At 37.8% G+C, this 25,011-nt stretch overlaps 2 protein-coding genes across 3 annotated transcripts; both read left to right on the forward strand.

Annotated features, from left to right (window-relative positions):
- Nucleotides 1-956: 956 nt before the first annotated feature.
- On the forward strand, nucleotides 957-7,066 carry LOC103985025 (lipid droplet phospholipase 1). Of its 2 annotated transcripts, XM_065108867.1 has the most exons (11): nucleotides 1,236-1,252; nucleotides 2,965-3,032; nucleotides 3,242-3,356; nucleotides 3,717-3,787; nucleotides 3,941-4,183; nucleotides 5,205-5,368; nucleotides 5,478-5,533; nucleotides 5,632-5,684; nucleotides 5,812-5,932; nucleotides 6,724-6,821; nucleotides 6,902-7,066. In XM_065108867.1, exons 4-11 carry the CDS (start codon nucleotides 3,731-3,733, stop codon nucleotides 6,971-6,973), a joined length of 864 nt encoding a protein of 287 aa, XP_064964939.1. In that variant the 5' UTR covers nucleotides 1,236-1,252; nucleotides 2,965-3,032; nucleotides 3,242-3,356; nucleotides 3,717-3,730; the 3' UTR covers nucleotides 6,974-7,066. The 2 variants fall into 2 exon arrangements, with proteins under 2 accessions (XP_009400913.2, XP_064964939.1); XM_009402638.3 differs by lacking the exon at nucleotides 3,242-3,356 and having other exon boundaries at nucleotides 957-1,252.
- Nucleotides 7,067-7,630: 564 nt separating this feature from the next.
- Nucleotides 7,631-15,078, forward strand: LOC135612495 (cell division cycle protein 48 homolog). Its single transcript, XM_065108868.1, has 9 exons — nucleotides 7,631-7,788; nucleotides 7,908-8,070; nucleotides 8,363-8,591; nucleotides 11,746-12,512; nucleotides 12,603-12,824; nucleotides 13,188-13,259; nucleotides 13,340-13,621; nucleotides 13,703-14,062; nucleotides 14,541-15,078. The coding sequence occupies exons 1-9, from the start codon at nucleotides 7,754-7,756 to the stop codon at nucleotides 14,838-14,840; spliced, it is 2,430 nt and encodes an 809-aa protein (XP_064964940.1). The 5' UTR covers nucleotides 7,631-7,753; the 3' UTR covers nucleotides 14,841-15,078.
- Nucleotides 15,079-25,011: the final 9,933 nt, after the last annotated feature.

A 25,011-nucleotide genomic window follows, 5' to 3' on the forward strand; every position in this document is an offset into this window, starting at 1 on the left:
TGTAATCCATCTTCTAAGGAAGCAAAGGTATGCATCCAAAATCATTTTTTTCTTGTGCGTTATGTATCGGTCCACAATAAAAAAATTTCTAAACCGTTCGATGCAATTGAGCACGTTCAAAACGTTCTTTTCTTCTTATGATATTTTAGTCCAAGATAAAAAAAACACATCTAAAAGCATCCTTTTTGGCATAATTTGTCTGCCCTACAATCAAAATATAACTTAATCATTTTCAAATATAGATAACAACACGGAGGTCCTAACACAATGAATGATTGTGCTGTTAGGTGAGCAAACCTTTAACTTAGAACATAATAAGGAGCAAATGATATAGTTATTACGTTCCCCTAAATTAGACTTGACTTGTGGAGTTAATTAAACACCTACTACTACCTATGCTATGTGTTGACAAAGACTCTATTAGATATATTATATTAGCATAATATTTAAAGAGAAAGACATACACATATTTACTCCTTTTCTTCATTTTTAAATTTACTAAACAAATACTAAAGTCCTTTAAACTTTTAACGGATAAAAGCAAACAAACACATAACGACTTATTCATCGGACAGATTTTATCAGATAAATATAATTATGTGACAAGAATACAAGACATAATTGAATTTATAGTTTTTTTTTTTCTCATTCCAAGTTTCGATTCTCGACATATTTTCCCTTTTCGGACACAAATATTATCTCAGATTATTAGTGATCAAATTTAACCATTTTGATTCTTGAATTATTACGTCAACCAAGCTTTATATCGAAACGTGCCTATTTTTGGATGGTGAATACGAGAGACTCCTGCTGATCCGACGGTTCTCATAATACGTGGCAGAAGAAAAGGCCCAATATTTAGGGGAAATAGCCTTCGCGTGGCTCCCCGACTTATCTGCTGACCCACGTGTCTACCCACCTTCCCCTGGCTACAAATATCAATTAATCTCTTACCGTTCTTTCTTCCCCTTTTCCTGCAGCTTCTTTTAGCCTTCTTCTCTCTCTCTCTCTCTCTCCTCTGCTGCTGCTCGTCTCCCTAATCTCTCTCTCTCTCTCTCTCTCGTCGGGCGCGCGTCATTTTCTTGCGGTTGCTGGCGGGTCAGTGAGGCCCTTGTGAGAGGGAGGAGCTGCGATCGATGGGAGACTCGGCAAGAGTCTGCTCCGAGCCCGTCGATGGCGGAACCGACATCTACAGCTGCCCGTCCTCCTCCGCTGATCATCTCGTGGTGATGGTCCACGGAATCCTTGGAAGGTATTGGACTTCTTTTCTTGATGTGACTTGTCTGAAACCCCTGGGTTGAGTTTCTGAGGAGAAATTGGGTGCGAGGGGATCGGTCTGGGTAATGGCGTGCGCACTGGGTCAATCGGGTGTGTCATGTTATCCTTGAGGGTGGTTCTGCTCAATACCTACGGAATTGAGTTCCTTGACGTCTATTTTATGCTCTTTGAAGAGTCTCAGTTGAAAGGCCAATGCTCGAACATTGCCGGAGACGGAAGGCACTCCTTTTCTTAAGAAAAAGAGAGACCACTTAGCCCTTTCATTTGATATGGGCGAAAGCATTGCTGGCAGATTCTGACTTTTTTCTCTGCGTTTTTTCAATTTTGATGTTCTATCAGATATCTTAGATTTTATGATGCTTTTTTTCTTAAGGTTTTTCCAAAAAAAAAAATCACTACTATAAGTTTAGGTTAGTAATCGTGTATTTTGTCGTCTCCTCAAGGTGTAGAGAGCCTGTAGCCAGCGTAAGTAAAGGAGTGGGTTGCAATCACACTAGATTATCAAGATGTGAACGAACTATTCTTACCAATTTACCAAACAGTGCTGGAGCTTTGTTGATTTCTGAACTTCATTAGCTTCTTTATTCTTTCTGTTCTTCGCTGCTGCTGAAGTGCAGTGTCTGGAGTCACTGGTTTCCCTTTTTTGTTTCCTTGTGTTAAGCATCTTCAAGTCTTCTGACATTACTTGAAATCCTTCTTTTAGCTTTGATCCTACCTATCAACAGCTGTTATCAACTTGTCATGAGTGTTTATTACTTATTAAAAAAAGAGCCTTTAATCACTTTCTGATTAAAATTGATTTGGTTGCTGATTGATTATCCCAATTCGAGTGTCATAAATTGGATAGAACTGAAGTAGAAAAGAAATCTGCAGGAAGACTTGATTGTCTGTCTTGTGATATCAATATCCATTGAGAATTAAAAGAGAAAACAGGATTATAGAAGCAAAACCTAATTAAAAAAATATGGACTTTTGAATTCGCACATGGAATAGGTTTTAGACAGTATCATGACATTTATAGTTGATGATCCTGTTAAGATCCTAACTTTTAGATGCCTAGGCTCTATACAACCACCAAGTTAGAGAAGCTCTATGTCTCTCTTCTTGGAGATCCATGGAGATTATTCAAAGAAGATCCCCTAGATAAGGAAGATAGTCATGCAGCTTCCCTTTCTAATGGTTTCATGTTTAATTTGATGATGGTGCCATATATAGTTGATTGGTAAGACTGGAGTAACTAGTTATTGCAAGCAACGACGTGTTGAATTGTATTTTTCTAAACTCTTAAAATAGACCAGTTAGAGATTGATAGGGGAATGACCTCAAGATGTTGCCGTCTTCCTAACTCTGTGAATATCAGAGTTCTTGTTTCTTCTGTGAAATATAAGCTCTATATTAAGGATATTCTTTCATCTTCTTGCTGTAAATTATATGCTGTTATGATGCAAAAGAAAAACATTGTCTTAATGACTGATTCAGGTATTCTTTTTCTCTATAGTTGGAAAAGAAAGCTAATTATATACAGGATTCCCCGAGTATTCTTCTCTGCTATAATGCTGTGGAAAAAGATGTTACTTCCAACTGTGTCCTACATGATTAATTTGACTCTTCACTTATGTGTGCTATTATATATTTGACCAAATCAGACATTTTCATCATTGTTATTCAATTTATCTTATTTTGCAGTGTCGCTGATTGGGAATTTGGAGCCAACCAGTTTGTTAGAATGCTTCCAGATAAAGTCATAATTCATTGTAAGTGAATCTAATTCATAATCAGTGTGTGTATCATTCACATGGCATTATACTATTTTGTCTTTTTTTTTTTCACTTGGAATTGCAAGAATGCTTAAAAATGGTGATGATGAATAGGTATGTGTTCAGTTACCTCTGAAAGCAATTTTCCTGTTATTTGCTATCATTAAGTATGTTAGTTTCTTTTCATATCTCTGAATGTTTTGTAGAAACATATCTAGCATACTTCTCCATGGTAGTTAAAGTCTGATAAGGAAAAGCAGCAGAATCAACCAGGAGACAGAGTATCTGTATATACTTCGCTTGCTATATGTTTCTATTCAAGTATGGACTCCCTTACTACATAGTTATTATGTCAATGGAATTTGGTTTTTTGAACAGTGAGAATCTGATTTGTAGTCAGAATGGTCAATTGACATATATGATTATGGATGATTAGTTCTATGAAATAGACTCTGTTGTTTTGTGTAAAAGAGTTCAAGATCGGTCATGGTTGATTAGTTAGCCTTTTATAAAATCTGCACTAAATATTTTAGAATTGGCATTATACTGTCTTTGTCATAAATTTTAGTATTTGTATATGTATCAAATTACTTGCTATTTATACAAGATTTAGTTCATGGTGCGATTGAGTTCCTCCCTATTTTCTAACATCCAAGCCACTTAGCAAATGTTTTCTTCCAGGCAGTGAAAGAAACATGCACAGGTTATCACTAGATGGTGTTGATGTTATGGGTGAGCGATTAGCAGAAGAGGTAAGTTTGCCACTCAGACAACATCACCATAACTGTGGCAACCATTTCAATTTAATAATTTCTGAATTTCCTAAATTGTTCCATAATTCTTAGCAATAAACACAAAATTTTTCATGCCTTTATTTTTGGTCTTAAGAAAACCTTCTTGAGCAGGTTGCTGAAGTAGTCAAAAGCAGGCCAGAACTTCAAAAGATTTCTTTTGTTGCACACTCGGTCGGAGGATTGGTTGCAAGATATGCAATTGGGAGACTATACAGTCCCCCTAGGAGGAAAACTATTGAGGACCCTCTACTTGATGTCCATAATGATTCTCCTAGTGGAACCATATGTGGCCTGGAAGCAATCAATTTCATAACTGTTGCTACACCTCATCTTGGTTCCAGGGGAAATAAGCAGGTATACCTCATCATGTGGCCTATATGGGTCTTCACTTTATATGCTTGGGATTAAAAGAAATTAGTTTGAGCATCAAGTTCTAATTTGACTTTAACTATCTTATCTACTGATTAATGTAAAAACATGCTACTCAAATCACCAAATAAACTGTCTTGGATCAAAGAATAACATGTTCACTGTTTGCATTTGTCTGTGTTTTCTTCATGTACAAAATCAACATATTATATTTGTGATGGTGGATAACAATAATGATTCATGTTCTATGATATTTGGGTGGTGGGAGCCTGTGTCAACATGCCGGCCAGTACCATGCAGCTGTTCCGTTAATGTGATGGCATGCATTTGATTAGAACATCCCTGTACCTGTACCATGCAGATTGTCATGGCACCAGTAGGAGTTTGTATGGTTGAATCTTTTTTGTGCTGCAAGATTATCTTTCCATGAGGTATTATTGGGTTTAATTCATGGTTTTTGACTTTGTAAGTTTACCTGCACAATGGATCTCTCATTTTCAATGAATTGAACTTTGTGCTAGGCTCCAAAATCTGCTTCTGTTATTCTATGAACATGTAGCATCCAACATTGTGTAGCATTCACACGGAATAGGCATGCACCGTTTAACAATTCCAGGTTGCTTCATGTACATATTGCACAACTATTATCTTTCCTCCTTGAAATGTTCTTTGAACTGACTATTTACATGTCTCATACTGCTAAATATTTGCTCATTGACAGCTGGTAATATTTATTGTGCTGCAACTTCCAAAGCATGAATCGTTATGCTTACTGATTTTTTGTTTTTCTTCAGTAAAAAAATTTCCTCTGAACTGTTGCATTCGCATGACAATTCTGTAAGCTTTGCTTATGATAATTGTGAAACACTTTGTTGTAGGTTCTCAAGATTTACTGATTCTTAGATTGACTAGTAATGTTGCCATAAATTGGACCAATGGAAGAAGAAGATCCATGCAGGGAACCAAGTTAACTGGGACATTACAGATTGTTGTTGTTGTTTGGCAGGTGCCTTTTCTCTTTGGTGTTACTGCTATTGAGAAAGTTGCTTCACATGTTATTCATTGGATATTTGGAAGAACAGGCAGACATCTTTTTCTGACTGATGATGATGAAGGAAAGCCTCCATTGTTGCAGCGGATGGTGGATGATTATGATGACCTTTGCTTCATGTACTTTCCATCTTTGCTTGTCTTTGTTGCTTTAGCTAAATTCTAAGTTGCGAGGTGTACATTTGATCCTCTGCGTTGCGTGATGTGTGTGTTAAAATCATTAATATAGGTCTGGTCTGCAAGCATTTAAACGTCGAGTGGCGTATGCCAATGTTGGCTATGATCGTATCCTTTGTGTGAAACATTTTGGTGTATATTCTCTATGTTTTTTGTTCACTGTTCACTGTGTAAAGTAATTGTTTCCTTTACGAGATGAATTCAAGATATAGTTGGATGGAGGACGTCATCTATCAGACGGAACTCAGAGTTGCCTAAAGTAAGATATGTCTTATATTTATTTTGTGAGATTCATATTGTTCCAGTTTTGCATATTCTTCCCTAATGACTATGGTCCTACTGTGTTTTGTTTTGTATTAACTTAATCGTGACCTTTTCTTTTGTAGTGGGAGGGTTCCTTGAGTGAGAACTATCCACATATTGTATATGAAGAACAATCCAAAGGAAGCATCACTGACGAGTGTGCTGATCTCTCACTTATGGATGATGACTCTGACATGTTGGAAGGTAAGCAACATCATTGTTACTTCGTATTCAAGGTGTTTGATATTTATTATGAGCAACATTCTCATTCCATGTTGTTCCAGAAAGTGTTGGTAGGATTTGTATTTTCTGTGTACCTATTTTTTCATTCCTGCTCTTATGAATGAACAATTACTTCCTTGCTGTAACAGGTCATCCGTGTGTAAGATATATGGTTTTCTTGCAAAGCATTCGTCAATAGCAATCTCTGTTTCTTTAAAGTTTAAGAATAACTTATCAAAAAACAAAGTGCACAAAATGATTTATGGATCGGACACTATATTTGCATGCCATGTATGTCACGATAAACACATCTTTTTCTATCAGAGCTTTCTTAAGATGAAACCATGAACTTTTTTTTATATAGATAGTCTTACTGATATTTCTCTTTAATGTTGTATGAATGAATGAATTCTGACAAAAAATTTCGATCTGGCCTCAAAATTCTTGTGTGGTTGGGGCAGGCCACTTCTCTGCCCACCACATGTACTTGTCGAATTCAAATAGCAGCATGGAATGGAATCTTGTTAGTAACAAAATCGGTCAATAAGTGGCTGTCACTTTCTGATTTATTAAGTTGGACAACAATCTACAAATTTCTTTATAATCTTGTTGGCTGACAACTGCTTAACCTATCAGATACGTGTCATATTCATGCATGCTTAAAATAAGTTTTTATCTATAACATCAGGGCCATAATAACCACTAATATCTGGTTGACATTTTAAGAAACTGCATGTGGTTAACGATCGATGGATGGATTCTCATATTTGCAGAGAAGCTAGTGAGAGGCCTCACACGCGTGTCATGGGAAAGAGTGGATGTCAGCTTCCACGGCAGCAGACTTCGGTATGCTGCTCACAGTGTCATTCAGGTCAGCACTGCCTTCCAAGTCATGCATATCATATATCCACCAACCCTACTTACAATGTACCAACAATTGTTGTCTGACAGGCCAAGTTTTCCTTCATGCACTCGGACGGCGAAGACGTCATACGACACATCATTGATCACTTTCTTCTTTGAGTGCGAATGCTTGCTTGTATTCATATGTTGTTGAATGTTGCATTATGTTGTAATCCTAGCTTGATTAACAATAAAATATCGATTTTTTTTTTTGTTTATAGTTTTTGGTCTTCAAATTCTTGGCCTTCACAGGCTGTAACGACACATGTCAACAGAAGATGCCTGATCATGGACTCCCTAATATATTTTTTTTGCTGCATATTTATTAGTTTAACCAATGATATCTCTTTCATTTGTGATGATTGTGGAAGCTTATCGAATTGGTTTATGACACACGTATGAATTTATGAGACAACTTGGGCTTTCAATATGTCAAGCATAAGTAGATAGATATAACTGCGCTCACCTACCTACACGCCTTCGCTGACCCACCTACCTCTCCTCCGTATCCCGACCCGCCTGGACCACCTCTCCCACCGGCCCAATCAACGGCCCTGATTTGTTCGTTCCAACGATGACACAGCGGTCATCGCCGATGTCAACATCTATCGGCCCACTTTCTCCGAACGCGGCCCATCTGAAATAGTCCGCATACTAATTTCCAGTGAGATGACAGATCCACCGCAGATGCGTACACGGACGGTCGATTTACACGACCGCATAATAAGTATCGTGAGCGTCGGAAAGGAATAGCTCATTCCTTAGCGAGCACGGATTCGGTGCTCGACTATCTTCGGGCGCTATAAATAATCCCTCTCTGCCTTCGTCTTGGCCCCGTTTCTTTGGATATTGCGTCTGCCCTTTGCTTTCCGCGCTCGGTCGTTTGTGGATCTCGATCTGATGGCGAACAAGGGCGATGCCTCCTCTTCCGATCCGTGAGACTTCTTTTTGTTTCCGCTGGTTTCTGTGTGCTTCTTGCCTTCCTTCTCGAATGTTCTTGGTCTCGATTCTTAGGGTTTTGATTTGGATCATGTGGGTCTGGAAATTTTTGCAGTAAGGGTAAGAAAGATTATAGCACGGCGATCCTCGAGAAGAAGAAGGCCCCTAACCGTTTGATCGTGGATGAGGCGGTTAATGATGATAATTCGGTGGTCTCGATGAATCCCGAGACGATGGAGAAACTACAGCTCTTTCGAGGCGATACTATACTCTTGAAGGTACCGATTTCTTATTTGCTCTCTTTGATCGATGTATAGTTTCTACATAAGCTATTCAACTTAAAGGTTTGTGGCCAATTCTGAACTTAGGGCTTCTGTCAAGGGTCGTCTCTCTATCTAATCAATTAGTTATTTAATCGTCTCGTTATAGCTCAATCTGGCTTAATATATGGTTTCATTTGGTCTATTTTACATCTGGTTTTGACAATTAGTGCGTTAAACTGAAGTTTCTGTCTCTAAATTGTGTGATTTGTGATTGCTATCCTAAATGTTTAACATCTTTCATCTATAGGGAAAGAAAAGGAGGGACACTATTTGTATTGCTCTAGCCGATGATACTTGTGATGAACCAAAGATCAGGATGAACAAGGTTGTTAGATCTAACCTCAGAGTGAGGCTTGGGGATGTTGTTTCAGTCCATCAATGCCAAGACGTCAAGTATGGGAAGAGGGTTCACATCTTGCCTATCGATGACACAATCGAAGGAGTCACGGGGAATCTGTTTGATGCTTATTTGAAGCGTGAGTTTTCTGTTTTAATCATTTGATAACTTTTGCTGACTGTTTTTCATAATTAGATTGCTCGTATGATTATTCATGGCATGGTCTTTATTGTCATGTAAACAAAGCTCCGTACCATCTTCCGTTTTTAAACCTGTAATTCAATACCTCCCTGTTGTAGTGTATGACTTAAAAGATCAAGATATTAATCATATTTTGATGATGTTTTTTCTTGAAAGCCATGTCTCATTTCTTTTATCTTTAATGTAGTTTTTCTTACACTGTTGCTGTTTGTTTACTGGGCTACGTTTTGTTTGTCAATTTGGCTTAGTGAGACAGCATGGTTTGAAATAATATGGCATTGCAGGAATGATTTCATAGTCAACTATTAGGATTTTTATCTGACTCGTATTAATCTTCTGCTGAAGGAAAAATGTTTTATCTTGTGCAAACTCCAATGAGCTTTTTATGAAAAAACTAGTTTTCTATCTGTTAGATGAGTCTATATTTTTCTTGTATGTCATTTTGATTGTATCTTATGTTTTTTTTCCTTTTATTGGTAAAGTTGCAGCTCATGTATTCATGTAGTCAATTGTTGCAGCTCATGTACTTATCGACCTTGTTGTATTGGTATGGTTCCTTAGTGTTGTACAAGTGTAAAAGGCAAGATCTTAGTATACCAATAAAATATGTAGCATACCACATGTTTTATAACGGACTGTTGCATATTGCCCAGTACCAGATATATTCTAAGCCATGATGCTTAGTCTAAAACCTTTGGCTTCTAAATCTTATCCTTATAAAACTTTAACCTAACCGGTTTTGACTTGTCAACTAAAATGCCAATGGCGAATAACATACAAGCTAACAGACTTATTGGAAGTTCATCCCAATGTTCCCATTAAGTTCATTTATTATGATAAAAAAAGGAGATAGAGTTCAAAAGATATTTTTTATGCAATCATGTGGTGTGATAAGAATCATGTTAAGACACTATTGTTATCTAAAATTGAGAACAACTCCATCATACATGTCACTGATCATTTCAATTTAAATTGATCATGTTTTTCTAAAATCACTGCAGTATATGTTTTCGAACCTTATTTTTCCAACTCAACTAAATTTACTTGAGAAATAGCTTTTATTGCTGATTTTGTAGTATAGAAGCAAGATTTCCAAGAACACTCTAGACTTAATAATAAATCATTAACCCTCTTTCTCATTATGGTTTCACTAGTTCAATTTTTTGATAACTTGATAAATTATGTTGATCTTTTGTATTTGTATAGTTTACCCTTTGATTTCCAGTCATTTTCTTATTTTTTAAACATTTTAAAATAAGCTAACTAAACAAACTACCTTGGGATTTCTGAAATGCTTCCAGACCTGAGGAATTCCACATGTGACTTCCTTGACAAAAAATATTTATCAGTTGAAAATCTTATTCCTTTCTATACAGAGCATTCATTATCTTCTAGACACAAAGATAGTACACTTTCAGCTGCACTTGATAACTCATCGTTGCTTCTAATTCTCAATGTTCAGATACTTGGTGGTAATTTTGATTGGTATTACTACCACGAACATGTCCTAATCAGTGTAAATCGGAACTGTTTTGTGTTTTATTTGATTCAAGGATTTTGTTTGGTATTAATCTGGTTTATGCTCATAGAATTTCATTGGATTTCTTGGTGTGCCTCTTGTGTCTTCATGTATGCGTCCCTGTTCCTTCCCTCATTTCTGCTTTATGTTATCCGAAGCTGGGTGGTTCTGCTATCTGGGAGCTGATTAAAACATGTTTTAATTTTGTTAATATGGAAATGGAATTGGGCCAAGAGTTGCCTGGGAAAGACGTGGTCAGTGCAGCAATAGGTTGCTTGGTTTCCCATAACATAACATATTGCCCATGCTTCCCTTCATTTGCTTTGGTGTAGTTGCTTAAAGCACATCCCTTCTTCCATTGACTTAGTCAACAAAGTAACTTACAGCTAAGTTTTCTCCTTATCTTGGTTGTGGAATGTTTTCTTTTTCAGATTAGATCACAATAATTGACAGTAAGTAGTTAATGAGCATTTTGAATTTATTCCTTAGGAAAGAAGTAATTTCACAAATATTATAAAAAATTTAGAAAAGGTTTAGAGCTTATTTATGAGTGATGATTTCAGGTTAGACTGATGCTTGATACAGTTGGCATCGAACAATATATCTAAAAGGTTGCATCAGTTATACATCTTAATGAAAAAAGAAACACATGCGCAAGAAGTATATACATTTGATGCTTTTGGTTAGTACTTGAGAAAATTGGACAATTGGATAAGTGTTTGAGGTACATCAAATACATGTATATCATAATATCCAACATGTACTGAATATGTCCTGTGGTAAGCCTGGTCTGGGGGGATAAGGAGAATAAATCAAATATTTTTTGTGATCGAGTCTTATTGACCTTTTTGAATCTACCCTTTGGCTCTTTTTATTGGAATATTCATTTCCATTATCAGGAAGTGTGTCCTTATATTCATTTTTTAATTTCCAGTCAGTACTTGTATAACTGACTGGGGTCTTTGTGGCCAGTCAGTTATATATTGCATAAATTTACAGGATTATTTTACTCTGTCATGTATAAATAATTCCATCGATGGTTGAATGCTCTATTGAAACAATTGGATCATGTGTAATAATCTGATTTGATGTTCTTCTGGATTAAGTTTCTTTTGTATCTATTGTTGTTTTCAAAATGGGATGATATTTCAAGCTTGCCAATTGTATGCAAATATGAGTCTTCTGTACAATATCATTGTTGATGCATTTCTCAAAGCAATTTCTGGATGGTTATCAGTTGACTTTCGTTCTTGCATGATTTCCATATTTAAGTGTTTTATGTAATTCATGGCCTTTGTATTTTGCACGGTAAATATCTTGTATATTTAATTGGATGACTATTGGTTCTGTATGTAATAGATGTTTGTGATATTATGCATTTGCTGGTACATGTTAAGTTTTATATGATTTGTCAGTTCTGTTTGGATATAATTAAACCAACCACGTCAATGTTCATTTTGTGCTGACCTGTCAAAACAAGTGTTTTGCTGTGAAATTTGCTAGGTCCCCATGTGGTTTATAACTTATTTTCTGATTTGTGGTTTCTGTAACTAAAGTGTTGACTTCTTTGCAGCATATTTTCTTGAGGCATATCGTCCTGTGAGAAAAGGGGATCTTTTCCTTGTTAGGGGAGGTATGAGGAGTGTTGAATTTAAGGTTATAGAAACTGATCCTGCAGAGTATTGTGTTGTTGCTCCTGACACAGAGATTTTCTGTGAGGGGGAGCCTATAAAAAGGGAGGATGAGGATAGACTTGATGAGGTGGGCTATGATGATGTTGGAGGAGTTAGAAAACAGATGGCTCAGATAAGAGAGCTAGTGGAACTACCTCTTAGACACCCTCAATTGTTTAAGTCAATTGGTGTCAAGCCACCAAAAGGTATTTTGTTGTATGGGCCACCTGGTTCTGGGAAGACACTGATAGCTAGAGCAGTCGCAAATGAGACAGGAGCCTTTTTCTTCTGCATTAATGGCCCAGAAATTATGTCAAAACTAGCTGGTGAAAGCGAGAGCAATCTGAGGAAGGCTTTTGAAGAGGCAGAGAAGAATGCACCATCAATTATATTTATTGATGAGATTGATTCTATTGCTCCTAAGAGAGAAAAAACTCATGGGGAAGTTGAGAGGCGTATAGTGTCTCAACTTCTGACGCTGATGGATGGGCTGAAATCTCGTTCTCATGTAATTGTTATTGGGGCTACAAACAGGCCAAACAGTATTGATCCAGCTCTTAGAAGATTTGGTAGGTTTGACAGGGAAATTGACATTGGTGTCCCAGATGAAGTTGGGCGTTTGGAAGTTCTTCGGATCCATACAAAGAACATGAAGCTGGCTGAAGATGTAAATGACTGTTGCCCATCATTTCTTTAGCCATTGTTCTAAATGTTTTATATTGATTGGTAATAAATGACACTGATTCATGTCATGCAGGTTGATTTAGAAAGGATTGCTAAGGACACTCATGGATATGTAGGGGCTGACCTTGCTGCTCTATGCACTGAAGCGGCCCTCCAGTGTATACGTGAAAAGATGGACATAATTGATTTAGAGGATGAATCAATTGACGCGGAGATTCTCAACTCTATGGCTGTCACAAATGAACATTTTAAGACTGCTCTTGGATCAAGCAATCCATCTGCACTCCGTGAAACTGTAAGGCTGTGCAATGATCTTCTCAAGTCTCAAAACCGTTATGGTTCTCTTTCCTTCGCTTTACAAATATGTCAGCCTTGTTTGTTAATTTTTTTAAGCATTTGGTTGTTAGAAATGTTTAGAATAAGATATCTTAAAGTTGGAAAATATTAATCAAGGGTAGGAATTTTTAACTCAAGAACTTCTATACACCAAAACATCTGAACTTATAATTCATAATTTGCCATTAAAAAAATGTGAATTGGCTGTGCATCTAAAACCTGAAATGTTTCATTTCATCTTCCAAGTGTTTCATACTTAGTGATGGGTTTTGTATTTGTTCTTGAGATATATTTAACTTGTAAAATGATGGTTTTTTGTCAGGTCGTTGAAGTGCCAAATGTCTCCTGGGAAGATATTGGTGGATTGGACAACGTCAAGAGAGAACTGCAAGAGGTAGTTTGGTGATGGATGTAGTATGTTACTTCCACAAAATGTTTGATGAGATTGGCTAATTTTTTTTCTCTTTCTCTTAGACTGTGCAATATCCAGTTGAGCATCCTGAGAAGTTTGAGAAGTTTGGGATGTCCCCCTCAAAGGGAGTATTGTTTTATGGGCCACCTGGTTGTGGAAAGACCTTATTAGCTAAGGCCATTGCTAATGAATGTCAAGCAAACTTCATTAGTGTTAAGGGCCCTGAACTACTAACTATGTGGTTCGGTGAGAGTGAAGCAAACGTACGGGAGATCTTTGATAAGGCTCGTCAATCTGCACCATGTGTTCTCTTTTTTGATGAGCTTGACTCCATTGCAACCCAGGTTAGTTGCAATTTCTGTCAAATGCATGCCATTTCTTTACTGTATGTCCTATGCTAATCATGGTTTCCACTCCCAATGCAGAGAGGTAGCAGTGTTGGTGATGCAGGAGGTGCTGCTGACAGGGTTCTCAATCAGTTACTTACAGAGATGGATGGCATGAATGCCAAGAAAACTGTGTTTATTATTGGGGCAACCAATAGGCCTGACATTATTGATCCTGCTTTACTTAGGCCAGGCCGTCTGGACCAATTGATTTATATTCCTTTACCAGATGAGGCCTCTCGTTTTCAAATTTTTAAAGCTTGCCTGAGAAAATCTCCAGTATCAAAAGATGTTGACCTGAGGGCTCTTGCCAAGTACACTCAAGGATTTAGTGGGGCTGATATTACAGAAATTTGCCAGCGTGCATGCAAGTATGCCATTAGAGAGAACATTGAAAAGGTATGTCTTTGTTTCATTATTTCTCTTCTTTTCTGTTAATACAGTAGGATGTTTTTTTTGTCATTATAGTTAATTTCTGATATTGTGTACTAATGAGGTTAGCTGCAACAATAGTTTGTTTGTTTCAGTATGATCTTGGAAAATATGCATATGCAGCCTGAATGTATTGGCATCTTACACAAGGAGATTAAGAATTACAATAGATCTTGCATGCCCTCTTGTTAGTATCATTATTTTGGAGATTCAGTACTTGTTATAACTTGTTCGTTGCTTGTTCGCGTAATTCTGTAATGGTTGTCAGTATATTGCTTTTACCCCATCTTAAAAAGACTTAGAATTGATTGCATTTCGAGCACTTTTGGTGACTTGTCTTACAATCATTTTGCGGATAATATAAGTAATTGCCAATGGTACAATTTTTCTACTAGAATTTGGTCAAACAAGCAAACTTAAGTTAATCTTGGTTCACATCATGCAGGATATTGAAAGAGAGAAGAGGAAGAGTGAGAATCCTGAAGCAATGGAAGAAGATGAGACTGATGAAGTAGCAGAGATCAAAGCTGCTCACTTTGAAGAATCGATGAAGTTTGCTCGTAGGAGTGTCAGTGATGCAGATATTCGGAAGTACCAAGCTTTTGCACAGACTTTGCAGCAGTCAAGGGGGTTCGGCAGCGAGTTCCGCTTTTCAGAGCGATCTGAGTCCGCTGCTGGAGGTGCAGGAGCAGATCCTTTTGCAACATCAGCTGGTGCTGCCGACGATGATGATTTATACAGTTAATTTATGACAAATCTTTTGTCGCTCTTTGTAAAACATGGACTCTGGTACAAAGTAGGGCGATCATCCTGTTTTAGTTTATTCAATCCCACGTGGGACTCATCAAAATGGCCTTAGGATATTTATCATCATCCTGAAGAATACCAGGACCAGGGCATGGTTGGTCGTGGGCCACATCCCCCAGCCATGGTTGCAATTGATTTTCTTAATATCCAAGTAAAACTTTTTGAAAGTATTATTATATTGCTTTAGTAGGGTTTATAACTTGTGAAAGTTGTGTGCGCCACTCTGTTATCTACAGGGGGGGTGTGCTCCTCTATGATCTCTTCTTACGTATCCATTCTGTGTCCTGGGCTTCGATGGGCTGTACCCTTCTTTCCGATATGAACAGAGAGCAACCTTCTGAGTTGCAGCAACGTTGTTGGTACATATCCCGGTCGTCTGGCATGAGGATTCATGCGTTTGGTAAATTTTTTTTTTTTAAATTAGATCTCATTTTGATGTTATATTGAAAATTCTGATAGTTAATAGAGTATTAATATTTTAATATTTACAGGATATTAATATAATTTTTTAAGTTCGAAAATATCCTATAATTTTATGAAGTACTATAAGATTGTCAAAATGATTTACTGAAAAATTAATATGATTTATATTTTTATAAGATAAAATTTTATTTATTTATTTTTTAAAAAAATTATTTTATATTTATTTATATGATTATATTTTCTTTATTATATATTTGATCCATATGAAAGGTTTATATAAGATTATATATATATATATATATATATATATATATATATGATCATAAAATATTAAAAATATTGAATGAACTTTGAAATATAATTTTATCAAACAATATTTATCTCAATATTTAAAATAATAATAATTTAGAAATATTATTTATCGAAGCATTTCATAACTAACTACGCATTGGATCAAATCTTTCCCATCGACTACATATTAAGAATATAAATATATTTTCTAACGCAGTGGATTGGATCGTTGTCCACTTACACTTGTTTCTCTAAATTAATGATGGCTACCTTATTCGTGCAAGCGTCGAACTTTGATTCCAAAGGGGGCAGCGAATCCACAAGTGATGTGAGCGTTGCGGATCCGCATGGGTCCCGCTGAGACGCCCAGTCGTCGCCTCGCTAACTTTGAACCTGAGAGAGAGAGAGAGAGAGAGAGAGGGCTCAACACCATTATTTGGGAGCCATGCAGGTCCCACACCCACACGTGCACTGCTGCCTATTTATATGATGTGCCCTCCCATTGAATTGAAGAGAGGGTCCCACGTCCCACCTCCATCTTTGACTTGGGAGCGAAAGCTTGCCGTCCACTTTTTACAGCGCTGCCTCCCACCCCCCATGGCCTCCCCCGGTTATGGCTTCACGCTGCCTTAGCGATGACATTACATGCCTGCCTATTCGACCTTTTCCAAGCTATGGGTACGCCTAGTACATGTGATGTGTCTCAGCATCCATTGACAAGCTATGAGAAAAACAGTGGTCGCACTACTGCAGCTATCATCACTCTCCCTTGTCCCTGCTGCTTGGGACTCTTAGCCGCCATTTAATGCATCAAAGGGTACATATAGCTCACGTTTTAGTTACGCCCGATCCACTGTGTACATGATCCAAGCTTCTTACCATAAATTTGCTACTTATACATTAAAGCAGAGTTAATGCCTGATCCTTGGTGTTCCTTCGAGTGTTATTGATTCATCATCGATATACACAATGCACGTCAAGTGTGGTTTTGTTATATATCCTGCCTGATCTAGTAAATTAAATTACATGGGACAAATAGTAGTTGCTTGTTGTTGCCTCTTCTTCTCAAGCTAGCTCACAGCTGGTATCCAGTATCCACTTTGCTCCAAGCTTGATGCGGATCACGGACATGAGACCGCTGTTTCACTATAGATGATTCCGGTTGTCTCTCTCATGTTGTGATGGCGTTTCATAGGAAGGGTAAAGATGTCCCTCCCTCCTTCTCTCCCAGTACGAGGTTTAGCGACACCTCAATGAGCAAAATATTCTTCGCTTAATTGCTTCCACATGATGTGTTTACTCCATCAAATAATATCAACAGTGTCAACCAAGCTGGTGATCCTTTCGTGTTAATCTATCTATCTATCTATCTTTTTTTTCTTTGATTTCTGAAATCATTACTTACGCATCCAAATTATTAAGTGTCCCACTATTTATGCGGTCTTCCAGAAAATATCTTCAAGTACTACAAATCTGTCATATAGTTTTTCTTCCTAAATTTTACAATTTGAATTAAGTTTTTTTTTTTTGATGAATTATTTTTCTTGAAATAAAAAAAAAAATGAAAATGAAAGACAACAACAACATGTCGGGGGAGAAAACCTCGAAATCCAAATATCAACAACAAGCCATAAGCCACAAAGGCTGATGCAAGATTTATGTGGCTTTCTACTTCTTGCTTATGAAGTAGAGTAGAGTAGAGTAGAGTAGAGAGAGAAAACTAATTTTTTTTTTACGACATGAGAATAAACACATAAAAGAAATGAAATATTCACTTGAATTAAGTTAAACCTAAATCTAAACTCATTTCCATATTTAACCGCTGAGAAATTGTTTTCGCAATCCTCTTGCGTATATTTTCTCATGCCTTAATTTTACCGACATCTTAAGATACATATGATGTTTATAGAAAAACTAGATCTTAATCGATCGAGTATTCTTTTCATGTTTGAATATTTGTAGTTCTTCCAACAATTTGATTCACATCATAACTCAACACATAAGAAAATGTGATCCCAATCATAGAGCGAGAATAGAACAAAATCTAAAGATAAGGTTGGCAGCTAAGAAACACTCCATCTTCTCTCTTTAACTCTCATCATTTATTTGACGAGCCAAAGGAGGAATGGAATGGAAGGAAAGAGAAAGAAGAGGAGGATGGATGGACCACACGCACGGGTGGCCGAAACACTCGGTGAGCTGTGAGAGGCCGTAGTAGTTTGGGCGCTCCCTTCCATGGATTCCCGCTGTCGGTGTCCCCTCCTCCCACTGCTATCAGACAAAACCCTACTGCACAACTCCTCCTGCATCCCTTCCCTTTTCTTCTTCAATCTTCTGATACTCCCAACTTGTGTTCTCATCATAAATGCAGATGCCATGGCTCGAACTTACCTCCCTCTCTCTTACCATTTATGATACCACTCACCTTATATATATATATATGTATGAAAGGGTGAAATGAGATGGTGCTTACAAAAAAGATTTCGGACCATAATGGAGATGTCACGCATCGACCATTTCTTCATTTCGGACAACACTCATCCTGTGGAAGGAATTGATAGCTTCAACTAGAAAGAGTTACCACATTTTTTCCTTTTACCATGCATGTATGTGGCCCTACAATCGTTTCACGTACATGGGCTTTTCTTCCTTTGCACTGCATCTGACAGCACCCTTCCTATAGCTAGTTTTGTTGCATGGTCATGACTTGGTGTTTTGCAATGCTTCTTCAACAAGGTTAAAGCATTCAGAATTCCCAAAAATACTAGTTTTGAATTGGAACCATAGTAACAACAATTTATTTAGTTCAATCATAGTCTGTTCACTTCTCAAATTGCTTCTGCACATGTGAACGAACAGATCATTTGTCAGGAGAAATACCTCTTAAAGTATTGTCGTATGCTCACTTCTGTCATTAATTATTAGGATCTACTTGTTGATTTCATGTTTTTTAATCGAAGTGGATTGGAAAATAATGAAAGGTCCGGTCCAGACAAGAAAATAAACAATGGTTAATGGTGGAGTACTTCAACTTCTTGAGAGCTTCATATTCCAATGGTTAATGGAGTACTTCAACCAAGAAGAGCAACTCCAAGGTTTATCCTCATATCTACTCCACTTTTGTGAACGATCATTTACAGTAGCAACATGCAAATCCAATCTTGGCTTGGTTGGTAGAACCCTAACTCAGTATATTACATTAACAACACTGGATTACTGACAACATCTGGCTAATCATAAACACGTAGAATTAATTGCTTCAGCAAACAGCCAGAAACACATCCTCAAGTCCATCATTGCCATTTTACCGACTAGCGGTCAATATTCATTCCGGTCCAGTTGTCCTGACAAGTGTAGCTGTTACTGCTGTACTAAATTGTACTCGCGATGAAGTTTTTGATGAGATTATGTAACCAATAATTTATGATGACAACATGTAATTAAGGAATCTGAAAATGATTGTCACATGATGAAAGCATTTGTTTATCAGTGTGATTAAGTACAGCATTATCATACCGAATTAATCTTTCTTTAACTTTCACTTTCCGCCAAAGTCCTGCACTATGATCCATATCCATCAGATGAGTAGAACTTGAATTTGCAGAGCAACAGGAAGTACAAGATCTACATTTCCAGTAGGAATCACCCACAGTGGCAAAAGAGCCACAGCAACCCAACCCACCCACCCAGTCACCATGACCAAGAAAGTAAAGGAAAAGGTAAAGAAGAAAAGCCTACTGCCGACGACAAAAAGGATATACACATTTGACCGATCAGTAATCTTCTCTTGGACTCCACAAGTCCATATTAGATGCATGTAAACGACCATCACGTACTTGTCTCTGTCATGTTGCCATCGCCAGCTCTGTAATGATCATTTGGCTGTCAGAAATTATCGACTTAATTACCAGGATGTTCGATCTCGCAGTTTCTGTTCGTGCGACGGTATCAAGTGATGAGCCGATTGTACTGGAAACAGACGTCCAGCTTGAGCATGAGCTTCACACGGCTGCGGGATGAAAGCCAAGGCATACTGATATGACAGCACCTGCATCGTGGTCGTTTGAGTTCTCCTCATCCTCTCACCGTCAGAGGGTAAAGACACGCGTCAGATCACTCATAGCGGTATGGATGCCTCTTTCGTTCTTGCTATCTCATCCAAGCTAAGCTCGGTCGCATGGATGCATGGAATTGGGCATGGAGAGATGGCAGCTGAGAAGCTCTCATGCACACCAAGCTTATTGAGTACCAAATCCAGGTTATTTTTCGATGGTGAACTGTTGGAGCGGTGGCTGCAAATCTGAAACCAGAATGGAGACATGAACTGTAGGCGCGAAGACAAACTCGGCATTCATTTTCCTGATGAAGAAGATGACATGAAACCGCTTCTGCGATCGGATATCGTTAAGACTCGTTCTAACATCAAACTGTAACTTTGATGTGGTGCCTTTCTTTCTTCGATCATCTCAAGAAGAACGTGTTAGTTCGGGTTTTAACATCATATTCGATATGATTGCTCGGTACCTAACGCTCCCTACTAGTTAAATATTCTTAAAACAATGATAGTACAAGATATCTTCTCTGGACGATAGGATCCATTGTTTCTACGAAGGGAAAGCAGGAGAGAGAGAGAGAGAGCAAAGAACTCCAAAGGGTAGGCAGGAAAAACAAATGATAAGAAAGAAAGTAAACTAAGTTGGAAGAAGCTCGTCTTTGGAGTACCTGCTTCACATCACATGTAACTTCTCTTACTTGGTGTCCAGATGTACCAGATGTGGATCCAAATTGCCAGAGTCAGTCAAGCACACCTCTGCACAAGTAAATAACAACATAAAGAACAAAAGCAACTTGCGATATCGATGTGCACCGCATAGCCATTAGAATTAAGTTCCATGATTTATGTTCAACGAGATATACATGAGTTGTATGGCCTCGTGAGCTACATTTCCCAGAACTAAAGCTCCTCCACATATCACGCGGAATGTAGTAAGTACTACAACGTGTACATCTCTTCCATGTCCTCCTCATAAACAAGTATCAGAGATCGCCGCGATCACTCCAGCAAACCAGCATCATGATGCACCGCCGGAGTATGTAGAACCGAGCCTTCTGCTCCCTCACCAGCAGCCGGCACCGGCGGCTAAACGAGGGGCACGGCAAGCCCTCCTCTGATCTCTTCGCCGTCGCCATCTCCTTCGCTTCTGAGATGGTGCGATGAAACTAGTAGGGAAGAGGAAAGGAGCTGAAAAGGAAAAGAGACGGTGGTGCTTCTTTATAACTTGTGCTTGTGGCTGCTGCTTTTGGAACATGAGAGGTCTCTCATCACACAGCAAATGACTTGAGAGCTGTGTTTCCACCATGTCAGCGATGGTGGCAGTCTTCCACGCGCGGTGATAGTAGCTGACAATGCGTGGGGTCCCAGACACACGGGTGTGGGTCTAGATGATTAAATTGGCTGTTGTGGCTGCCATCACGCATCACGTTGCTGTTGATCTAAGACAAGATATCGACTTGCTTCTTTTGTTTTTGGACAGAAAATGAACTCAGACCGATAACAAAAGTAGTCGACCACAGTCTTTCTTATTGAGCAAATCTTATGGACTTCCGATAGTCAAAAGACATTTTTGGATTTTCTTTCGATTCAAATGAGACTAATCGTTAAACTGAATAGAAGAAATGATAAGGACAACATCTTGGAAGACGAAAAAGGATAATGTAATGAATGCACTTTGAATCTTTTTTATCATAATTTTACCGTATATATATATATATATATATATATATATATATACACACACACACAATTAAATTCCTACATCTTGCTGGGGTCTGACACACAAGGAGAGAAGCTCAAATTGGGAGGACATGAGAGAGCAGGACGGGTTACTATCAGATGTGGTGCAGAAGGTCAACATAATAGTGGAAGACTGTGGAATGATTCAGTTCATAGCATGTTAAGGTTGAAAATTTGTCTCACTTGGATTCCGGTCTCGATGTCCACAAAACCGATAAAGAGTACAGACCGCAGGTTTTGATTTGGGTTGGGACCAGAATAACCTCAGAACAAGGGAAGAAGGGCTATGGACACAGTCATTTTGGGCGATCGAGAAACAAGAACTAACTACACACCTAATCTAATTTCAATTAGTACAAGTAATGTTGTTTGAGAAGAGTATTTTTATCAGACTATATGGAAATAATAATATGAACCAAAATCATATATGATCTCTCTGTCCTCCCTGTGGAGTTTTACCGGCCTCCTATAAATATCATAGATGGGAAATTTTAGATTACATAAATCACACAACTAAACTCCCATAAACCAAAATACTGACTCGAGTAAGAAGAATGCAGAGCTACATCAAAAACCTGGCGAAATGACAAGGAGAATCAGATCCATTTATGCAGATGAGTAATTGTAGAATGGGTTTCCACTTTGTCAGTATGGTCACAGCCACAGCAGTCAGGCTCTCATGAATATTAACCCAATCGACAAAAGAAAATGGAGTTCACCTTCTCTGGACTGGCTTGTAGAGCACAACTGTAACGTACTTTGACCGGACACGGTGGGTGATCCCTAGAGCTACAACAGATCTCGGGCCATCTTGGTTCCCTATGTAGAGGTGATTCAGGATCACATTTTGAGGCATGGAAAGACTGCTTGGATCGTCTTGGCCGTGGGGGTAGTTCAGCAACGTATGGTGCAGATGGGTAGGAACAAGTGGAGGCTCTCGAGCTTCATCTTCATTTCCCGGTATCGGGTTGTTGTAGCTTGAATCGGGCGACCTTGGTACTTCGAAGCCTACGACACTGCCTCCTTCCTGCACTATGAGTGTTCTTTTTTACAAGGCAAATTAAGCTGGTCGAAGATTGACCGAGCTAAGAGATAGCACTTACATGATCACCTCCATCGGTGCGATCCATGATTCGGGAAAGCCGAGTGACAGCAACAGTGATATGCCTGTAATGAAACCAAAACAATATGCTTATTGAGGTAAATAATAAGTACTGATAAAATATAAGGTGGAAATATGAAAACAAGCATCCAATTTACACCACAAATTTAATGACAATATCTGATAAGATAAGCTTTCATCTGGTTGTGACCAAACGAGTGTCATTTGATACCAGTCTGATGCAAAGCGTTACTAGATCAAATCAAGATGTTCAGCTTTTAAATGATATAAACATTTTCTATAGAAATCCAAGATCGAGAGAGATTGACACAAGAACCAGGCAAAAACAAGAAGAGAAACCAACACGTCTTTTTGACATCAGAACCACCAAAGTAAAGCTATTGTATAAGCTGTATAGTCCAAGAAGGCTGCTCTAAAGAAACAATTAAACATTTTTGTTTCGCATACAAAGTGTGACTTGTTTGCTACTGATCAGGAAAGATTGGGTTCTACACTTATTTAAATTGTCTCATGAGTTGTTTTCACAAAATAAAATGCTACTGAAGTTAGTTAGGTAAATAATCTTCCACAACTAGTCATTACTAAATGTACCTACAAAATGAAGTTACTAAAAAATATGTACTAAATGCACAAGGCTCCCACAAATGCTCTTGGGATGGTCAATCTTTGCAACCTTACCACCGTAAATGAAGTTACTAACAGAGTCCAAAAAAATAGCTCATGCTTTTCTGCTGCTTTGGTTAACAAATTTGCTTTTGTATTTCTAAATCAGGTGGATACTTCATGGCTCTTATCCTTGAAGCTCTTGTGGATTACTTCCCTCATGAAGAAATAGTTGATTTTCTAAACTGTCTCAAAGAAATACCTAAATATTTCAAAGCATTTTATGTATATAAATGGGGAGATTATATCTCTTATATACCAGATAAAAGAACTACATATCATTTCCGTAATCCACTGTAATAATAAGGAATTTTCAGTAGTGACCATTTTCCTTTTGTACTAGAGGATGCCTAAAAACTCATGCATCAGGCATGATCCATAAAGTCGCAGCCTCAATCATTCATCAACCAATTTGACATCGTAACAAGCTACATGAATATAGACATGATTGTATGACCATGAGAGCAATTTGGAAAATTCAGCCTAGTCTTGAGAAACTTGTATGTTCATTTGTGAAATAATCATATCCATAGTAGTCATAGACAATGGCTACTACAGGTTCCAAGGTGTGAGAACCAGTAACAGAGAGACTATTCTTTTGAACTGCCTATAAGGACTGTTTGAATGCATAAGCCTCAACAGAACAATTTAACGTTGAATATAAACAAACAAAAAAAAAAGAAAGAAACCACTTATTATAAAGTGCAATCAGAAAAGAAAAAGATTTATCTAAATATAAAAGAAATCATGTATGTTGCCTTCTAATCCTTGGTAGCTAAAGAACTTATCATTGTCTATCATACTACAGTCGAAAGGGTAACAGAGTGCAAGAGGCAAGAGACCATAGCCAATGGCGGGTTTGGGAGAGTCAAACATAGCAACTAGACTGAACCCTTTTCATAAATTATTAACATTGAACTATGATGCTTGGACCTGCTGCACTTAGTATCAAAACAACAGGATGCTACGTTAGTAAGTGGTATATTAATTGAATTCATCCAAAACCAGACCAGGAGCTTGTCGTCAATTCCAACCTATTTGCTTTGCTGGAAAAGGGGAAAAGAAAAGAGCAATGGCAGTAAGTGAACACTGTTGTCTGTCATTGAGGCTCAATAACCAAAGAAAAAGAGGTGCATGCCTGGCCTGCCTCCACTTGCCCACCACCCACATATGATGCATGCAAGAGAGAGGACAGGATATACAATCCCACAACATGAATCAAAATACTGTTAGATCCAGTGCACTGGGAATTACATTACTCCTAGGAATTCTTACATATTAACTGTCCAAAAATAAATTTAGAAAAAAAAAGAAAAGAGAAGACAACATAGCAATCCAAGAGAGCAGAAAAGATTGAAAGATCTTTTTATAAGTCATCATGCAAGAAATGATTACAAAGTATCTTCTAGATATCTTAAAATATTGTGATAAATACTTACAAAAAAATTATTTTGAAGAAGCAGTAGACATGTATTCAAGAAGGATCCCAGAAACATCATAACTTGCATATAGCTGGTACAGATATAGAAAGCTACAGAGAGCATCCTTGTTTCACATATTCTGCTCCAAAATATTTTCCAAGGTTATCATAGGAGAGAATTTGCTCCTCATACTCCATTTTACATTTTCAACATTTTTATTTTGATAACCTAATTCTGACTTCCTTGTAGGTAGTTCCAGTTAACTTTCCCTATCCTTATATCATGGTTCGCCTTATCAGTTCGTACCACTGTACCGACCAACCAATGGTACAGTATGTACCAACGCACCGACACACTGTATGATGGGGTGTATTGATAGACTGGTATGTACCGC

This window comes from Musa acuminata, chromosome BXJ2-5, assembly GCF_036884655.1.
Source record: "Musa acuminata AAA Group cultivar baxijiao chromosome BXJ2-5, Cavendish_Baxijiao_AAA, whole genome shotgun sequence".
NCBI lineage: Eukaryota > Viridiplantae > Streptophyta > Magnoliopsida > Zingiberales > Musaceae > Musa > Musa acuminata.

What these genes read in the sequence shown, in the direction of transcription:
- LOC103985025 (XM_009402638.3), top strand. Translation starts at nt 1,137, where the DNA reads ATGGGAGACTCGGCAAGAGTCTGCTCCGAGCCCGTCGATGGCGGAACC. An exon ending in GTCCACGGAATCCTTGGAAG is followed by an intron (nt 1,253 to 2,964) that starts GTATTGGACTTC and finishes CTTATTTTGCAG; the next exon opens with TGTCGCTGATTGGGAATTTG. An exon ending in GTGAGCGATTAGCAGAAGAG is followed by an intron (nt 3,788 to 3,940) that starts GTAAGTTTGCCA and finishes CTTCTTGAGCAG; the next exon opens with GTTGCTGAAGTAGTCAAAAG.
- LOC135612495 (XM_065108868.1), top strand. Translation starts at nt 7,754, where the DNA reads ATGGCGAACAAGGGCGATGCCTCCTCTTCCGATCC. An exon ending in TTGACTCCATTGCAACCCAG is followed by an intron (nt 13,622 to 13,702) that starts GTTAGTTGCAAT and finishes CTCCCAATGCAG; the next exon opens with AGAGGTAGCAGTGTTGGTGA. An exon ending in TTAGAGAGAACATTGAAAAG is followed by an intron (nt 14,063 to 14,540) that starts GTATGTCTTTGT and finishes CACATCATGCAG; the next exon opens with GATATTGAAAGAGAGAAGAG.